General features: G+C 32.8%; 3 protein-coding genes across 5 annotated transcripts; all 3 read right to left on the reverse strand.

The window, feature by feature from the left end:
* Positions 1 to 900: 900 nt before the first annotated feature.
* On the reverse strand, positions 901 to 13,873 carry LOC103841379 (probable RNA-binding protein ARP1). 3 transcript variants are annotated; one of them, XM_009117906.3, is made up of 7 exons: positions 11,757 to 13,852; positions 11,321 to 11,462; positions 10,634 to 10,760; positions 10,508 to 10,550; positions 10,189 to 10,414; positions 2,201 to 7,528; positions 901 to 2,149 (listed from the first exon to the last, which is right to left on the reverse strand). In XM_009117906.3, exons 1-6 carry the CDS (start codon positions 11,940 to 11,942, stop codon positions 7,479 to 7,481), a joined length of 774 nt encoding a protein of 257 aa, XP_009116154.2. In that variant the 5' UTR covers positions 11,943 to 13,852; the 3' UTR covers positions 901 to 2,149; positions 2,201 to 7,478. The 3 variants fall into 3 exon arrangements, with proteins under 3 accessions (XP_009116154.2, XP_033136727.1, XP_033136728.1); XM_033280836.1 differs by lacking the exons at positions 901 to 2,149; positions 2,201 to 7,528 and adding an exon at positions 7,560 to 9,163 and having other exon boundaries at positions 11,757 to 13,873; XM_033280837.1 differs by lacking the exons at positions 901 to 2,149; positions 2,201 to 7,528 and adding an exon at positions 7,560 to 9,163 and having other exon boundaries at positions 9,312 to 10,414; positions 11,757 to 13,863.
* LOC117127831 (chaperone protein dnaJ 11, chloroplastic-like) lies at positions 12,581 to 13,111 on the reverse strand. Its single transcript, XM_033278513.1, has 2 exons — positions 13,086 to 13,111; positions 12,581 to 12,971 (listed from the first exon to the last, which is right to left on the reverse strand). The coding sequence occupies exons 1-2, from the start codon at positions 13,109 to 13,111 to the stop codon at positions 12,581 to 12,583; spliced, it is 417 nt and encodes a 138-aa protein (XP_033134404.1).
* A 2,365-nt stretch (positions 13,874 to 16,238) lies between the features above and the next one.
* On the reverse strand, positions 16,239 to 19,854 carry LOC103841380 (U-box domain-containing protein 3). Its single transcript, XM_009117907.3, has 5 exons — positions 19,533 to 19,854; positions 18,701 to 18,992; positions 18,501 to 18,617; positions 16,715 to 18,361; positions 16,239 to 16,636 (listed from the first exon to the last, which is right to left on the reverse strand). The coding sequence occupies exons 2-5, from the start codon at positions 18,977 to 18,979 to the stop codon at positions 16,571 to 16,573; spliced, it is 2,109 nt and encodes a 702-aa protein (XP_009116155.1). The 5' UTR covers positions 18,980 to 18,992; positions 19,533 to 19,854; the 3' UTR covers positions 16,239 to 16,570.

Here is a 19,854-nt window from a genome sequence, read left to right on the forward strand (position 1 = left end):
TGTGCAGAATATGTAGAGTAATGTTTTAACATCAATTATTTTATCTTTAAATTTAGCTAATTTTCTTTTAATAATGAAATAGATAATATTTTACAAAATATAGAAAATTGTATGATAACTACAACGTATGATCTACATAAATATTTTATATTATCTTATTTACTATTTCACAAAAAGAAAATTATCATATCTTGTATGTTAAGAAAGAGTTATATTGTTCAGGGTTTCGTTAATTATATATTGTTTTAGATTTCGTTAAAATTAACAGTCCAAAAAAATAACACTTTTTAGCGGTTACAATAAAAAATCCAAGATTTTAATATGTGTATGTAATTTATTATTTTAATTTATAGGTTTGCGTTAAAAGAAAAAATCACAAGTTTTAACAGGTGTGTGTAATTTACTATTTTTAATTTGTCAATGTTTAGTTAAAAAGTATGTTTTTAACTACCGTAGGTTTTGATAATAGTTATCACTATAAAAAAATTAAGTTTATACTCTACTGATATCAACTTAGTGCGCGATCGCAGATCATATTAAGAAACATATTAATAGCAAACATACAAAGAAGAAAAATATGAAATTTTTTAAACACAAGAGATCATGTATATAAATTATATAATTTAAAGAAACATCATGATGTAGATGATCTCATTGATTTTGTGGCTATAAATTCAGATTCTAGTGAAAATGAAAATTATCTAAACTTTAATAGGTTCACAACGAAAAAATGCTAACTCAAATATATTGCTTGATGAAAGGGTCTTTTCCCTCATAGGCTTTATTGATAAATGCAATAATAGTTTTGTTTTTGCAAACTGATATTTTTATGTTATTTTAAATTATTAATAAATTTTTATTAGGTTATTACGATGGTGGTGATCTGCTATTTATGTTGTGTTTCCATAAAGGAAAAATCAAGCTATCTCTTATGAAAATATCACTTACTTCACTGTTAAAACTTTTTACAACAAGAGTGAATTGAGGAACCACCATAAAATAAATTCTTAAATTTTTTGAGGGATATCTAGCATCTAATTTTTTTTTCTAACATTATATTAACAGAAATAACTCTAAGACCACTAAACTAAAGTCAAATCAATCAAATTAGATAAACATCACTGTTCTTTAATCTTGAAAGAAATTTCTGTACAAGCAATCTATTGACTTATTAAACGAATAATTATACTTTTAAAGATATGAATTTCACATAGACAGTAAAAAGCTACTTAGCAAATAATAGGAATTTAGTTAAAGTAAAACCAATAAAATGTCCAACAAAAAAGTGATTAATTTAATTGTGTATCTAACTAAATAGTTTAGGTTTAAATACAAAAATTTACATTTAAATCAAAAATTTGTTGAATATATATTTGCGAGGGAAGATGGGTCTGAATTTGGAAGCTCGTGATGGGGGAAACCAATTCAACGATGAAATAAGTGTTTGCAGGGAAATATGAGTATGAAATTTTGATGGAGGAATCCACAAAGGATCCTGACTATCAGCAAAGTTACAAAGAGTAAACAAACTTACTTAGAAACCAAATCAACAAATGTAAACGAAATAATAATCAAACAAAATCTAACTGTCAAACTATCTTATTGTACCATATCATTGTTGGAACATAGGAACACAAAACAAGAGAACAAGTGTTTCTGAAATGCTTTGTTTTCTTATTTAAAAATATCACGATTACAAACTATATTAAATAGATTAAGCTACAACTAAAACCCTGAAAATACTGAGCTTCCTATAAACTAGGAAGACTTACTCTAATCGACAACAAACTTAAACCAATCCAAAACTGGTTTAGACAATAAACCAATCGATAATATGACTTATTCTAAGACAATAAACTTTATTTTTCAATCATCACAACAACAAAAGATTTGAGAAAAAAAAGATAAAATTTAACTTAAATATGACCGTAGAATGTCCAACATTCAATCAAGGACTCAAATCAGCATATCACAATACTAAAAGTAAGATATTCTGAAATTCTAGGCTATCCACGTCACTAAAAATATTCTTCCAATCACAACATTTTATTTTGACACGTCAGATAGGCTTGAATCTAATATCTTTTTGCCGTCTCCTTCCTTTCAACTTTCGACCTCCCCTATGTCTTCAACTCTGTCGCTTCCTTACCTTCTATTTTACAATCAAAGCATTAGCTTTGTATGTATCTACTCGCGAAACCTCAGATACTATAAATCGGAGAGGTGGAAAATGGAATCAAGCATCACCAACACGCTTTCTCAATTTATTTTCTCTCAAAAATCTAAAATCCTCTTTTGAAATACTTCCGTCTGATGCTGTCGTTGGTCGCCTCCTCTTCCTTTTCTTGGACTCGCGAAACATCAAGCAAAATGAAAATTTATGGAATCACTCTCCTTATCCTTGCAGAAAAGGTATTGTCGTCTTATACTATCGAGCATCATATTTTTCGATCACTGTTTTTTTTTTGAAAGACATGATTTTACTCTTCCAACAGAATTTAGTGATCCACAGATCCATTCCTGCTATAGATGAAATTTAGAACAATGATTAGGAAGTTTGACATCTTCAATCTCTTGCAAACACGAACTCAAAACTGCCTGCTTTTTCATTTACGTTTGCTAATTTATATTTTAGAAATTTATATATGATTTCGTTATTAATTGTGAAGCTCTTTATCAAATGGCAAATCTTGGCCAAATTCGTCATGTGCAAGGTTCTGACCTTAAGAACGGTGAAGCAATGACTAGACTTGTGGTCTATTTCCTCACTAGGAGTTTTGCATAAGAGGAGTAATATGTGGAAGAGAGTCAGAGTGAAAGAGAGATAATTGTTTCCCATTCGGTTTTGTTTTTGTCTTATAGTCTGGTGTTCTCTACAGCTCTGTCACAAACTAAAGTGTTCAATCAAGACAGGTCAGTCCCTAATTTAAACATCTTCTCATGTTTTTGGTATTTCTTACTTAAGAAAAATATGTCTGACCACTTTCCCTTCCAAAAAAGTTGGATGACTTTTTGATTTCAGTTGTGCCGTGAGATTTCAGTTTTGGGGTTTCTAAACTTGGTTGGATCTCCTAAGAAAAAGCTGTTTAGAATTGATTACGAGATATAAACCCTGCAAACAAGAAAGAGTGAAGACAATGGGCAGAGAAGAAGAGAATCAAAGTCTTAAGTGAAAGAGAAAGAAAAAGAAAAAGTTAACTTAGAGTCAAAGAAGGAGGCAACCTTGCATTACATCTCTAAAGAGTCGTTAGTCATCTTAAGAGGTTAGTTAATAATTAAACTGAGTAAGTCAAACTAGGAGATGATCAGAGAGTGGTCTGAGAAAAGTTGTTAGAACAGTGTTTTAATTGCTTGCAAGATTTGTCTAAAGGCTAGAAGTATGGATTAGGTGTAAGTAAGCATGATTAAAGTCAGTTAGTTAATCTGCTATGAAGAGCAAGTATGATCTATTATAAGAATGTATGCAAGTCTGCATTTTTTTTCCATTGTTGTTGTTGTTGTAGAATGTGAGACAAGCAAGTGGATCATTGCAGCAAGGGAAAAGCATGATTGTGGCGGGTTTTGCTGAGGCGAAGAAGGATCATGGTTACGAACTGATTCAAAAGTAGTGTGCAAGATATGCGACAGATTGTCGAAGATTGGAAGAGAGATGTGGTTGCTCCTAAAGAGAAAGAGATTCTCCAATATGTTGGTGGATGAGTTTACTCAAAGGTGTAATGCATGAGAGATAAAAAAAACCAATATGGTTTTGGATTAGTAAGGAAGCTGATATATTTGCTCATTTAGACCCTTCTTGATGACTGCAGCTGAGATCTTCCTGTCCTGTGGCGCTCTGCAGAATAGAAGAGGACATGGTCGATGGCTTCCCTTATGAAGTCCCTGCAGAGTATATAAACATGCATCTTATCAAGGGAAGAGCCACTGTGTACATGAATGTCAAGATCAAGGACAACCCCCAACCTTGAGGATTGTGTTTTCTGTAGTGTCCTCGATGGCTATAACGCCCCTGTTACCGCCGGAAACTTTGTGGACTTGGTGGAGCGCCATTTCTACGATGGCATGGAGATCCAGAGATGTAAGACATCAAACTTTCCCCACAATATATATTCAAATTATATGTAATGCAGAACAGGAGTTTGAGAATGACCAGGATCGAGCCAAGTGTTTTTGGTGCTGAAAGTGAGTGAGCTGACGCCAAGCAATTCCAACATCTTGGACGGTCGTTACGCTATCTTCGGCTACGTTACTCAAAATGAAGATTTTATGGCTGTTAAAGTTGGTGATGTCATTAAGTCCATTCAAGTTGTCTCAGGTTGAGAAGAACATGTTCTTGCACAAGAGAAAACTGAAAACAGAGTATACGAATAAAAAGAAATAGACAAATCTGAATAGTTTAACAGAAGCTATCCCACTGACGACAACAAGACAAGGATTTTTTTGCTCTTTGGAGTTTAAGAGTTTTAATTAGCCAAAAGATAAAAAAAACATGTTATTTGCATTTGTGTTAGCACTGACAGGAAATATGTTACAAAGCAACATGTTACTACTTTATTTGTATTAGATATATATTTTAGTGTTTAATTACTTTCAACACCAGACAATGAAAAGACAAATATGAAAACACACAACTATACCATTAAAACCCAGATTTTATTTGATCATTATATTAGGTCATAAACTATATCAAATTCTATTTTTTGTTCAATCTATTCCAAATTTTTTTTCCACCACATTTTTAACAAAGTCCAGCAAAAACCACTAATTTTTTAATTTTGTAACTATATAATTTTATAAATCTCTAGAGTTCTTAAATTTTTTAAAACAAGTTTATTAGAATTCTATATTTTAAAATTAATTCGGGGTAAAATAATTAATTTATGTTCGTATAATTTGCTATTTTTTAAAACCAAATTTTATATCTTTTACCTTACACTATTTTCAATGATATACTAGCCACTATCTAAGTACACATTAATCAATCCAAGGAACTTTGGCATTTGAATATGGAAGCGATAAAAATACTGATGGTTGATCAAATCATTACCAAGAACACATAAAAAAATACCGGTTATTCTAATATCAACCTAATCAAGTTGTGTGCCTTCCACTATTACATTCATCACTATTATAGATAAAAAAACAAAAGTTCAAAAACAAAGAAAAAACAAACGACAAAATTCTTTATACAAATCTACAAAACGCATCAATGTACACGGCTCCGCGCTTGCGCGGGGGCTATGCCTCTAGTCTTATATAAATTCAGAGTTATCTGAACACACAGACTCGATATTATTATTTTTCAATAACACTTGTTACTTCGGTTGGTAGTTGACAGAATTACACTATGACATACTTTCTACGACTCCAATGAAAATATTTTAAGCATGTGGAGTACATTGTTTGGTCAAAATGTCTAATGTAATTAGAGTTTTGGAAAGTATGTCATATTGTAAATATGTACTTTAGGAAAGATAGTTTACATACTAGAATATTTTTAGCTTGAGGTGTATTTAAGGTATCTTCTCCAATTTTTAAATACATAATTGCCGCCAACGAGAAAGTGTAGTTTGGTGTATTTGTGATATCTATACTATTATTTGCGAAGTGATTTTGCTTATTTATCATGTTCGCCATAGTTTTAGGTAAATTTGCTTATTTTTCATGTTACTAATAATTTTGTAAGAGATTTTAATTAGTGGAAACTCTATCATATATAAATATATTAAGTGTTCATAATTTTATTATTGTTCTTCAGTCTTTCTGAAAAAAAAAACATAATATATTCTTTTCAAACTTAAATATTAGATATATATTATAACTCATATATGGTAGTCAGTTTCAAAAACAAAAAAAAATTCATATGGTAGTTTCTCTTTATAATTTTTTTTTCATAATTATGAGATACATATGTTAAGATGATCAATATAATGAAATAAAATTTAATGTTATTCTTTCATTACTAACCAATTAGAATTTTTCTATCGATTTTTATCAACATATTTAATTTATCAAAATTATTGTAAATTCAAAAATATACACAACTTATTTATTACAAGTGTATTTAAATAATATCATCTCCCGATATCGCGGCAAGTCATCTAATTATTTTATATATAAAGCTACAAATCACCCGAACAAACACACATCCTATGTATGTGTTGTCTTAAACTTCCTAGCTTGACTCTACCAAGGCTTACTATGAATCTATGATCTATGGCCAGTTCTTCTCAGTCTAACACTATACATGTGTGAAAAGGTTTACACCTTGACCCTAGCTATGAACAACACATCAACCTTCACACCAGTGGGCTATATTATGTAAATATTCGAGCATGAACGAAAATATTGGAAGCGGTACACAAGAAGTTAAAACACAGAGAGGGCGATAAAGCATTTTTACTTGAAGCAAAACTACAGCTAAAAACTACTCTTGCCCGTTTTTTCTCCGTGTTCAGTCTTTGAATCCTTTATTGGTCTAAAATGCCTGAACATTTTACTCATGCTCTTCTCAGCAGGTATTGTATCCGTTTCAGAGAAGTTCATTATATGCTCAGCTGGTGCACTCTCATCAGAGTCCACTGGTTTTCCTGACGCTGGAGAAAGAGGACTAATGATCTGTGATTCAGTGATTGCCGTCTTCTGTATGGTCGACCAGTTCTTTTAACGTGAGCAGGTTTCAACTCAACCGGCACAACTTGATAGTTTTCTTTTTCATTAGGTGGTATTTGCTCTTCACCACCATTATAGATCATCCTGTCAGTCCAGTATGTGTCATTAATTTCCTCCAACTCAAATGATTCGGTTCCTCCTGCAGTAGAATTGGAGGGTCTACCTCTCTTTTACTGCTTGCCTTTTCGGGAGTAAAAATGGCTGTGAAGCTTTTGAGTTTTGAGTTTCAAAAATCTACGAAAAAGCCAGCAGCAAATTCTGATATACAACAACGTTCTCGTTACTGCACCACACTTAAAACATTTCCAAAAGAAACTTTATAACTTCAGATATGAAAATTTTTGCTCTTAAAAAAATAAATTTCAAATTTAGAATTTCGAAGACTCTTCAAAATTTCAAACTTAAAGTTTTTTTTTTTTGCATTTTGGTCCTTACATTAATTACACATCACATTTATAATTATTAAATATTTTTTATTTATCGTTTTAATCCTTAAAATTTTTATATCTCATAAATAGTTCAAATTTGTTTTATAAACTCAAGTTTTACACATAATTTTTTAAAAAATAAAATAAGATTTATGATATTTTAAAACTAGATATAATTATCTTAAAATAAAATAAGACCTTAGAGTGACCTTAATTATTTTTAAAGAAAATCTAGTAAATAGTTTTAATGAATAAATTATGAAATGTAAAGGAATTAGTTTAACAATGATTTGTCTCTATATTAAAAATAAACATTGTGAGCTGGAGAAAATGAATATTCTTGGGCTGAATCGTTTGGTCAACAACTTGTTGTGTAGCCCATCAACTTATGGCTTTCTTCATTATGCTATCTCCTCCTCCTCCAACTGTACCTATCCAACAGTCAAAAGTAGATATTTTTAAGAGCGATTTGCACCGTAAATATAGAAAGAGTGAGAATTTGCGGAAATGGAAAAATGTACAGCCCAGAAGTAAGGCCCAGCTTCGATAGGTGAGAAAAGACATTGATAACCCTATAGCTATTCTTTTTACACCGAGAAGCAGAAAGGGTTTTGCAGTTATGGCATGCAAGTAATGATTAGGAAACATATATATACAGCGGACCGTTTATAATTGTTTGGGTCTATATTCAAAAAATACTATTTTATACAAATTATTATTTTGTTTTCTCTCTCTCTTCTCGCTTACTTTTTTCTCTTTTTCTCCATTTTACACATGAGCTTTCTAATCTCCTTCTTTCAAAAAGTATTATTTTATTCAAAATTTCTTGTTCTCTCTCTCACCACAAAACCTCCGATATCGCTTTTTTCTCAAACCTTAAGGTTTCGAATGACATCAAAAGATTATGATCACACTAACTAATAGTCTCGCATCACATTACTGTTCTGTATTTTCAAAGCAGATTTTCTTTATCCAGTTCGTCTTGGTATCCTTATGGAGATCTGTTAGATACGAAAAGATAATATAATAATTAACCATCTAACATGAGTTACTAATGTTTACGTATTTGTTAGTTTAGCCGGTTAACATTTGTTTGTTTAGCCGGCCAACAAATATATTTTTACATATTCAAATCAAATCTTTTCATGCAATATATTTGTTAGTTTAGCTGGCTAACAATATATATAAACAGTGATTTGCTAACAATAGCTATGTTTACCGGCTATTTGAACACTAAAAAAATATTTTATTTTATAAAAATATATAATTTAAAATAGTCCACGTACGGTCTATATAAAAACATGTATGGTTAAATTTTGTGAGAACATCAATCATAAGTTAGCAAGGTTATCCTCCGACATAACCGTACACTCAATGTTTAGCTGGTTTTAAAATTTGTGTTATACGGTTATTTGAACAATTGACTGTCTTTAATTTGAAATGGCAAAACTCATGTTTCAAGAGACGCATGTTTTACTTCACATATATCACAGATACAAACATCTTTGGCAACAAAAAAAATGATAAGAAGAAGATGCTCCTCTGCTCTGAAGTTACAAAGCAAATGAAACCATCAGAAATAGACCATCACATGCTCAATATTTTTACATATTCAAATCAAATCTTTTCAGGCAATATATTTGTTACTTTAGCTGGCTAACAATGTATATAAACAGTGATTTGCTAACAATAGCTTTGTTTACCGGCTATTTGAACACTAGAAGAATATATTTTTTTATAAAAATATATAATTTAAAATAGTCCACGTACGATCTATATAAAAACGTGAATGGTTAAATTTTTTGAGAACATCAATCATAAGTTAGCAAAGTTATCCTCCGACATAACCGTACACTCAATGTTTAGCTGGTTTTAAGATTTGTGTTATACGGCTATTTGAACAATTGACTGTCTTTATTTTGAAATGGCAAAACTCATGTTTCTAGAGATGCATATTTTACTTCACATATATCACAGGATACAAACATCTTTGGCAACAAAAAACATGATAAGAAGAAGATCCTCCTCTGCTCCGAAGTTGCAAAGCAATGAAACAAAATATTTATCTGAAACAAAATCCACAGAAGAACTAAGCAAAAGGTGTAGATTCCTACGAGACTGAAGACGAACATAAAGCAAAGCAGATGAATAAACTCAGAAACCTTATCAGTAAAGTGAAAAACAAAAAAAAACAAAACGAGAGCAAGGATCTACCTTTAAAATTAAAAGGGCTAAAGTAACAGTTTTTTTTCTGAGATTCGATTCATTCTTCATGGCTTCAGGAAAATGCTAAGAAAACGGAGAACAAAAGAGAAGCTTTTTTTTCTGGGAAAATGCAAATCACTTTCCTGACACAGATAAGAAAATAATTTGGGGGGAGAAGGGAGATGAAGAGAGTCAGTTTCTAGAGAATGCATGTATCGATTATCGTGCTTCTCCTGACACAACACAGTTTCTCATGCGTTGTAAATATATATAGACCAGATAGTTTTGAAAATATAAATAGGGACAGTATGGACAATACGAAAATACACGACATCAAAAAAGTATACTTTCCATCGCTGCAAATTAAGGGGTTATGTTTGTATATGCAATGCAATTTCTCTATTTTTAATTGTCAGTTTGATATATTTTCTGACACACGAAGATCTTGTATGTAAGGTGCCTTTTGTTATTTATGAACTCATAAGCATCAGGATCCAGCTAAATTATTACAGACACACGTGCTACATCAAGTCACCACGTGAAAAAGCAGAGCCTAGCTAGCTGAGGATGGTTGATCCATGTGATACCACATCATGGGCACATGAGTCCACGGCTGACATATCAAAACAACGTGACCAACTTGTGTATGCATGTGTGTTTAGGTCTCATCATGATTTATTTTGTGCAAATATAGTAAAACATGGATAGACAATTTACAAATGCTAGTTGGATAATAATTGAACCATTATATATGTACTATGACACATTTTAAAATACTTTTTCTAACGAGACATTGTTGCGGGTTTTAATGAGCCAAATAGTATATATACTTATCCAAATGTATCTAGCTTTAATATAAGGTTTAGGATAAAATGACAATAGATACCTGATATGGGTTTCGTATAAGAGGGTTGAGGAAAACCTATGGCGTGAGATTGATGATAAGGATAGACAGTGTAGAGAGGCATCATCGGGTTTGCCCCAACCATTACTCTTCCTCCACCATACATGTGATGGTGGTGGTAATATTGTGGTTGTGGCAGTGGTAGCGATTGTGGTTGCGGTTGTGCATAGTATCCGTTCATATAGGTGCCTCCAACGTATCCAACTTTCTGTTCATTACATAACATCACAAACAAAATTATTTCATAAGTGCGGATAGATCAAAACTCAAACATATCGATTTTAGTATTCATCAGACTTACTTGATTGAAGGTCATGTTCGGGGCGACATAGGAGGAAGGGTACCTTTAATTTAATATCAAAACTGAGCTAATCAAATACAAGTACATTTGGAAGAAGATTAGACGGTGGAACTTAAAATATTTTACCCATAGAAAGGAACGGTCTGATGATGGTGTTGTTGATGTTGCTGGTGTGCGAATCCCGCAGGGTAGTACCATTGAGCTTGATTGTTCCCTACATGTCCTGACATGGGCCTACCCACGTGCTTAGATCCTTCACATCTCAAAACATCATAAATTGATAATAATGTTAAGATCAATTTTTTATAAAAGTTAGATGATTTCTATAAAGTTCAAATGGCATCAGTTAACAGTGTTTCGCTTCTATTCAAATCAAGACTCAAATCCTTGGAATGTTTAGTAGTTTACAACCTTGCTGAGTTTGAATGAACATGCCTGCCTAGATCAAACTTTTTTATTTTGTTTTTATACCATTGTGATATATAACTAAATAGTTAACAAGCATATGTTCCACCAAACCAGATACATAATGATTTGATTTGCTTTTTTATTCCCATATTGCAAAAGACACTCGTAGCATTTGATCTTATACACATGCACCATACTATATGCCCATAACGATTACCCGAATATATGAATTTCCCTATACAAACAATGTATTATACTGTATAAGTTATATACTTTCACTACAATCTTTGATCAGTCTATAGATGACTTAAATGGCAACTCTGCAACATGTTATGACGACTGGTTCATGTGATCCTCAGGTTATAAGTAAACAAAGAAAGATTTATATAATAAACTTAGATGAACCTTGTTGAGGGGAGGCCACGGTGGGAGATCTACGAAGGCGGCCACCGAGGGAAGCAAGATTGCAGTTGGCACGGCGGCCATTGATGATCGGAGTCGAGTCTTCACAAGCCCTCTTCGCGGCTTCCGCATCTTTGAAAGTCACCTACACCAAATAGAATATTTTTTAAAAATAATGAGAAAGAAACAAAAAAATGTTCTGTTTTTCTTTCAAAGCTATGACTTGTTAAGATGTGATCATAAACATGTTTGTATGATTTTTCTTCAAACTGTATGTTTTTCTTCAACAACTGTATGACTTGAAAAAGTCAAAGCTCTGTATTTTTTTCATGCATTATAACTAAAAGCCTTTGTTCAAAAAAAAACAAAGAAACAAAAAAATAAAGCGGTAGAATTAGAAACCAAGAAGACAAGAAAAAGAGTGAAAGGAGGAACATACAAAGCCGTAGCCTTTGGAACGGCGAGTGAGTTTGTCGGAGATGATGACTGCCTCCAAGATATCACCGTACTTGATGAAATGATCATGCATTGCTTCTTTGTTAGTGTCCCAAGCCAATCCTCCTACAAACACTTTGGTCAGCTTTGTGTCTCCAAAACATCCGTTCACGTTGTTGGTCGTTGTCATTGGATCGTGTGTAAGTTCTGAGAGAGAGAGAGAGAGGCCAGAGAAAGAGAGAGAAAGCGAGAGAGATGGAGGAGAGTGAATGAATTATATAAGAAGGGGAATAATAAAGAATAAAGAAATAGTGTAAAATAAAGAGTGACAGATTGGTGGACAGGTAAGTCTTAACGTGATAACTACACCCTTCTTATGTCTCTATTCACTGTTTACTTATTATAATAATTAGCATCACCAAATATGGGTGCACTGCCATGAGTTTGGACATTGTGTTGATTAACAGGTCCAGTCATGGGATAACTAATGACTGAGATGCTGCGTGGGTAGGCCATGCATGTTTCTTGTTAGTCCATTACACCATAGGCTCATTTAGCCCTTACTCTCTTTTGCTACACAACCAAAGACAAGGTAAATAACAAAATGTTGACATCAATACGATGTTTATGTACCAGTAGTGAAAGTGGGAAGCTTCTCCAATGGTGTACTCACACCATTGGAATCCTTAGGAATATTATAGTATTTTTTTTTAAATAGTTAAAGACTCTAATCAAATTAGTATGTCCAATGTTGTTATCCAATTAGGAATCCTTAAAAATAAAATAAAAAATAAATTTGAAAATATGTGAGATATTAAGAAAAAAAAATTAACGCCGGCGCCTGCAAAGGATCCTCCGATCATAAATGGCGCGTTTCTCGGGATCAGAAAGAGTGCAATACGCCACGTGAATCTTCATGAAAGCGTGAGCTGACGAGCAATTTCGACGGTTTCCAGCCACGTCGGGGTGGCAGATCCTGGCTAGCCGCCGGTAAGCCAATTTGATCACCTGGCTGGTCGAGCCGACGGGGATTTCGAGGATCTCGTAGAGCGACGGAGTCGCCGAAAGTCTCTGCGGAATCTGGCGCAATTTTGATGGTTCTTCGGCGCAGGTGTAAAAGGAGGCGGTGGTTGCGGAAAGAGAGATCTGGGATGTACGGGGCGGTGGTGGCACAGCGGAGAAGAGGAGGAGAGTAATGGAGGAGAAAAGAAATCCTTCACTTATGGATAAAATTGATGTGCCAGGTCAATAAGGATCAACACATTTTAATCCTCAGCAAAGGACTGATCCTTACATTATTTGGGTTAAATATTATTATTACTAGGTAAGGAACCCGTGCGATGTCGCACGCGAACTCATTTTATAAAATTATATATATATATATATATCATACTTTATAACTAATATTTTTAACTGTTTATTTTTGTTTTCAACTAACAATATAGATTGCACCTGTCTATGTTTATTTATATATATGCACTAAAATTATATTTGTTTTACAAATTTAGAAACTATAAATATGTACATAGCAATTAATATATATATATATATATATATCTTATTATTATTTTTGTAATTTATTTGAAATTTGAAATGCAATTTAATATATTTAAAACTAATTAAAAAGCAAACGCATTTAAACATAATAATTTACTAAACTGATAAGATAATTTATAAGGATGAGTAGGATACTCATAATTTATTTGAAACCATGTAAGAATATATGTATAGTCAAAACAAGATTGCATAGCAACTGTAAGAATCATGTCCAACATGTTGTTCTTGGTAAATTACACATGCATTCTTCTTCTTTTTTATTATTTGTATTTTTGTGAATTATACTTTACTAAAGAATTAACTGCTTTCGAAGAATCATATATTGGTATAGCATTCCCCAAAAACTGTAATGATTCATCACCAAATACTACCACCACTAACAATTACAATGGTTCATCACTAGATATTGCAATGGTTTCATTTAATTAGTTTCAACTGTTTATCCAGAAAATTGAAATAGTTAACTTAAATGATTACAAAGATTTACTTAAATTTTCAACAATTATTCTCTATTTAAGTGTAATTAGAGATTTACTAAATTAATAATACATATATCAAATTCATGTATAAATGGAAAAGTGCACATATAAAAAAATGTTCTTGTTTTACATTTTTTGATACTTATCTACTAATAAAAAATATTGCAAAATAGATTCGAATATTTTTGAAACCAAATCATAATTAAAAATCAACAAAAAGAAATAATCCATTAAAATTTAAATTTTAAAACCTTATATTTTTTAATATTATAAATAATTAGTTACTCAACAAAACGAATTACCTCAGAATTTTTTATTTGATAAAAAGATTTTTGAAAACATATAAAAAATAGATATGAACTAAAAGAAAAATTCATTTTTAGTGAAAAAACATACTATGAAATAAACATATTTTATAATTTTTACTAATACATTGCATTTTAATAGAATGAAAAAATCCATAAATTACTATTGAAATAATAAATTCCTTAAATATTTTAATACTAATTCTTTTACTAATATCAATTTAGATAATTATATTCTTTACATATTTTGAATTACCCAAAAATTATGGATTTTCTCCTTATTAATATTATATAACTACATGGATTCGTAAAACTATATGGAACAATTAACCATATAATTAATTATTAATTAATCATCTGAATTCTTTCCTACCCCATAATTGTTTATCAAATAATTAAGAAACTAATTACCAGTCTTTTATTTGTCACCTTTGAACAATTTAAATGGTGTCTTTTCATAAAAGAAAATATATCTAGTAGCTTTTCACATTATTAATTGTGACTTTTCACCAACAAAATTATAACCGTCAAAAAAAGTTTTAGAGTAATTAAACCGATGCAAAACATTTTTCATTCCTCAGAATCTTAATATGCATGCATGTACTCCTTGTAAAACAATTTTTATGAATTCTATTTGTAAAGCAAAACAATCACTCAGGCATGACTACTATTAATAAAATTCGAGAACAAAAGAAAAACAAATTTCAAGCACTTATTCAACCATTGCACATGTTCGTCTGTGTGTCAAAATTTACAAAACCTTAAACTAACAAAAAAAACAATATTTCCAGATCTACAACAAAATGCCAGAATGCAACATTTCCAGATGTCATGCTTATATAGATGGTTTATGAATGTAATGTCCAACGTTTAAGGAACATGATTCTTTACTTTCTAATCCAACATCAGAATTCCTAAATGCATGCAAATCATCAATTTGCAAACGTTTGATTATGTCGACCCTAAACATGTATCATGAACAGTCATTAAAATGGATGTAACAATTTTCTCATATAATCTGAGTGTATGAAATTATAGGACATGAATCATGTTTTGATGGAACATACATAATCATAAATACAGTTTTATAAGAAAGAAAGAGAAAGAAAAAAAGAAAAAATAATAATTTTATTGTCTTGTTTAGAATTATTTTTGCTATCGAGACACGAATGATTGATCCTACATATTATCATTTGTTTTTTCCTAAAAATTTGTAAAACTGTAAGGACAAATTTTTACTTTGAGAAAAGTATGGACATAGACCATTTATAGATTTTCAAATATCTATTTGAATAGTCACATCTTTTCAATTTAAAGGTAGTTATTTTGAAGTGGTACTTATATGAATAGTCACAACTTCTCAATTTAAGTAGTCACATCTTTTCAATTTAAAAGTTATTTATTTTTGTAATAATACTCATATGAATAGTCGTAATTTTTCAATTTAAAAGTAGTTATTTTAACATAATACTATTACAACACATTTTGAATAAACACATCATTTTAAAACAGTTTAATTATAAAAAGACATCTTAAAAAAATTTAAAAATAAATTTTATATAGGTAGATCATTTCAAAAAACAACTTCATTATAGAAAGACACCTTAGCTATTCTAAAAATCTATTGTACTTTTACAATGGAAAAACATGACTCTTTATTCTAACTAATACACGATTTTTTAATCAAACAAATAATTGTACAAAGACATTTTTTGGGATTTTTAATATCATTTTAGATGAAAAGACACATGAAAAATACTCCATTTTTTAGAGTTGCATGTTGGAAACACAACCTTTCAATTTTATAGAGATTCACAACCTTTGGAATTAATTAGAAAAGATAGTTATTTTGAAAATATACTTATGTGAATAGTCACAACTTTTCAAGTTTAAAAGGATACTTATATTAATGGTCACAACTTTTCAATAGTCATGACTTTTCAACATAAATAAGATTCATAACCTTTAGAATTAATTGGGATTGCTATTATTAGTAGATATGCCTAATAGTTAAGGATTTGGACTTAAGGATTCATTAAAATTCAGCGTTGCGGATGGTCTTATACATATTGAGAGGACTCTCTGGTTTTGTTTGTAAATAAACAAACAATGTAAGCAAAAACTGCAAAAAATTGGACGAATACATTACTGCAAAATACATTGAATTATAACTTTATTACAATTCAACTCTAATTCAACATGTCACCAATCACCAACTGGAGCCGTAGTAAAAACTTCATTTCCTATATACTCGAATCTCACAAGTTGCACACATATGTAACTACTACACACCAGCATTAACACACGCACACATAACAAGAACCCAATACAATCAGGAAAGATAAGAGAAGACACTATTCTCCAGCTATCTTCCTGACAAAAAGAAAAGAGTAAAAGTTTCTACTAGCTTAACAAAACAAATCTCCCAAAGGGAATGAATGTTCCAAATGGAACAATGCAGCTCCGTTTCTTGATGTTCATGATCTACCTTTCTTCATCCTTGCATCACGCTGGTTCCTGAAGTGGCTGAGTAGTTGCTGTGCCTGCTAAGAACAACATCACTATTCAGATATCTAACCACAACAAGAAACCAGACTTGGTTTGTTATTATAGTCTTTTACCTTCTCTTTTGCTCTCTGTGTACCAGACTGAGACAACGCCACAAGCGGAGGTATAGCACCTTCTTGCAAAACCAAAGTGCAAAACTTAGGACTATTCAAACACAACTGAAGCAGCACAGAAGCTGCGTTCTCTTTCCCTCTCCCAGACCCTGAATCAACCGTCTCAACTAGCAACGGAACCCCACCTTCCCTAACAATCTCTTGACGCCCTTCTCCAACTCCAGAAAGATTTGCAAGAAGAGCAACCGCTTTATCAACCATCTCCAAATCAGGATCCAACATCTCCACAAGATACTTAACCGCCTTAGCTTGCACGATCCGAGCCTTGTTCTCATGAGTTATAGAGAGATTGAACAAAGCAGAAGCAGCGTCTTTCTTCCCTCTCAACGTTCCCTTCCCAAGAAGACTCACCAGAGCATGTATCGCCGCGTTACACTGCCCTATTCTCTCCCTGTTGACTTGGACAACAGATAGACTGAACAGTGTAGCTGCTGAGTTCTCCTTGGCTCTGTCGTTTCCTGCCTTCAAAACGTGAACAAGCGGCTCTATAGCGCCAGCTTCCACAATCATGCCTTTGTTTACTTCACTAAGAGAAAGATTCAGGAGCGCTGTGACTGCTTGTTCTTGTGTTAGCTTCTCTTCCGAGTATAGAAGTGATAGCAGTGGAGTGATGGCACCGCAACGCCCAAAGTGGACACGATTCTCAACGCTGTTGATGGTCAGACGACGTATCTCAGCAGCAGCATCAGTCTTCTCTTTGTTAGATCCGTTTTTAAGATCCTCTACCAACTTTATAGTATGTGAAGTCATCATTGTTCCTGAAGACATCTCACTGTAGCTTTGGTGGTTCACTGGTAAGCTTTGTGTCTCACTTGTCACCGAAGGAACATAATCAACAGAAGAGACAACACTGCAAACTGATTCACTCCTGCTATGAGTATAAGACTGCTCCTGAGAAGAAAGTTCAAAGATCTCAAGCTCCTTACTTAAACTGGCAGGCACGTTGATCTTCACTTTCTCAAACCCATTGCCAGCTTCAACAGATGATCTTGAGGTAAAACTGCTGCTCCTTAACGAGAAACGAAAACTCTCTGTACGGTTAAAGTCATTAGAACCCATGTTATTAGCCACGGATGAATCATCACCACCAGAGTTAACAGCAAGGGTGATATTGTTTGCCTCCAACCAACTCTCAATCATAGCCTTAACTGTGTAATTAGGAATGAGTTCTTGATGAGTCAGCACCTGCCTTGTCCTGGGACACACAGCTAATCCGTTGTCAAGCCATGTCTTGATGGATGTTCTGTCGAATGTCTGTCCTGAAGCTACTATCACCGGATCAACCATGAGTTCTGTTGACAAAGGACACCGGAAGTAGGGAGGCGTTGAGATGCCTTTAGCCACTTCAAGAAACTCGGTCTTGAGCATGTGTTCACGGATGCAAGAGACAAGATCTATCAGTTGGTCCATCTGTTCCTTCTCCACAGCAATGCTTTCCTTTAAGAGATCCTGGTTTGATACCAACCCAATCATTTGAATAATGCTGTCCAGATCATCATTATCATCTGTCTGATTCTGTAAAGCATTGTTCATGTGTTCTGTTAATGTATTCTCTTGCTTAAAACACTCAATCTCCTGCATACACCGCTGCAAAAAATTTCATTATTAGAGACAAAGTCCCCACGTCGGTAGTTAGAAAGGATCCTAAGTAATATATATGATAGATGGGTCAATCCCCTTATCACCAGTTCCACATAGAGATTAATATGAAGTAATTGTACTTTACCTCAACACCTTGTAAGCTTAAAGTAACTGCACTAGACTGTGATAACTGAAGAAGTATGCCAGTAATCTTCAGTGAACAAGTCTGGACCTTTTCCAACAGAAGCTCACAGTGAAACACCTGGACACACACACCAACACACTGAATAAAGATGAAGAGAAAAAAAAAGAACTGGAATGAAGAGTTTAAATCATCAAACTTACACCAAAGAGCTTGCTCAACTTTGGGGACCAGTCTTCTAAGAACTCACGAGCCTGGTTAACAACGGAGTCTAGGTCTTCGCACGCGCTGTTCAAGCAGCCATCATCAGGAGGTGTCTTGCAATCAACAACTTCAACTAGAAACGGCTTCAAGAGCTTCAACAAGTGAACCACGTTTCCAATACGTGTTTGGATGGGGCTATATCTTATGGTATGGCATGCTACCAGATGAAGATAACGAGATATGGAGTTGAGTAGACATCGAACAGGAACAGGATCCATTCAACTAATGAAGCTGAAAAAAAAAACAAAAAACAGAACACACATATCAACTTATGGATCATTCAATTGGGTTAGTGTGTAATATATGAAGGAAAAGAAAAAAAAAACTGTATCTTTAGCACAATGTTTCTGTAGGAACAACATTATCAAAAGCATTGACTTTGACCTATTTGTCTGAAAGACAGGCCTTGACTAAATTCAAGTCACCACCTCTTGTGGAAACTCAAACAGATGTTTCTGCTTTCTACTTTCCTTTTGCCTAATTTTAAACAATTTTTCAGATTAATAAAGTCGAAAAATATACATTCAACACTCACAAATGGGACTAATTCAATCTGATAAAATATCAAATCGATACCCTAAGAAGAATAAGATAATTCAACCAAGTGTGAGACCCATCACATCACAGAAACAAACAGTGAAACCCAGAAGAAAGAAAACACACAAAAACCTTAGCAGCTTAGCCAATGCCGAGTTCGAAGAAGAACACAAAAAATGATTTTTATTGGTATAAACAGTAACATTCAGAAAGAAAATGTGAGTTGGAGAATACCAAAGCTTTCACAGGAACAAGGCGATCATTCGAGGGGGTTGCAGGGAGCTAGAGAAGATATACCAAAATCATCTAAAGATCGGTTCTTTGCTTACACAAAGAGAGGAAGAGAGAGAGAGGAGAGAGAGAGGAGAGACAAGGGAAGAGGGAATAGTAAGTGTTAAGTAATAGCAGGGGGCCCCCAACTTGGGTTCTGCAGGTATCTCTCTCTATTTGCTTGCTGTGTTATGTTGTGTTGTGTGGAGTTAGTAATTCTAAAAGCTGTCTTTCTTTTTTTTTTTTTTTCTGTTTTCCATTTTTATAAAATTAAACAACAATTTGA

This window comes from Brassica rapa, chromosome A09 (genome assembly GCF_000309985.2).
Source record: "Brassica rapa cultivar Chiifu-401-42 chromosome A09, CAAS_Brap_v3.01, whole genome shotgun sequence".
NCBI lineage: Eukaryota > Viridiplantae > Streptophyta > Magnoliopsida > Brassicales > Brassicaceae > Brassica > Brassica rapa.

Bases quoted from the DNA above. Each gene is read 5' to 3' on its own strand.
- LOC103841379 (XM_033280836.1), bottom strand. From the start codon at position 11,942: ATGACAACGACCAACAACGTGAACGGATGTTTTGGAGACACAAAGCTG. The intron at 10,761-11,320 runs GTTCATCTAAGT...TGAGATGTGAAG, and splicing joins CGTGGCCTCCCCTCAACAAG to GATCTAAGCACGTGGGTAGG. The intron at 10,551-10,633 runs GTAAAATATTTT...ATTAAATTAAAG, and splicing joins CAGACCGTTCCTTTCTATGG to GTACCCTTCCTCCTATGTCG.
- LOC117127831 (XM_033278513.1), bottom strand. From the start codon at position 13,111: ATGAGTTCGCGTGCGACATCGCACGG. The intron at 12,972-13,085 runs GTTCCTTACCTA...TTTATCCATAAG, and splicing joins TCGCGTGCGACATCGCACGG to TGAAGGATTTCTTTTCTCCT.
- LOC103841380 (XM_009117907.3), bottom strand. From the start codon at position 18,979: ATGGATCCTGTTCCTGTTCGATGTCTACTCAACTCCATATCTCGTTAT. The intron at 18,618-18,700 runs GTAAGTTTGATG...GTGTGTGTCCAG, and splicing joins AGTTGAGCAAGCTCTTTGGT to GTGTTTCACTGTGAGCTTCT. The intron at 16,637-16,714 runs GTAAAAGACTAT...TGTTCTTAGCAG, and splicing joins CACAGAGAGCAAAAGAGAAG to GCACAGCAACTACTCAGCCA.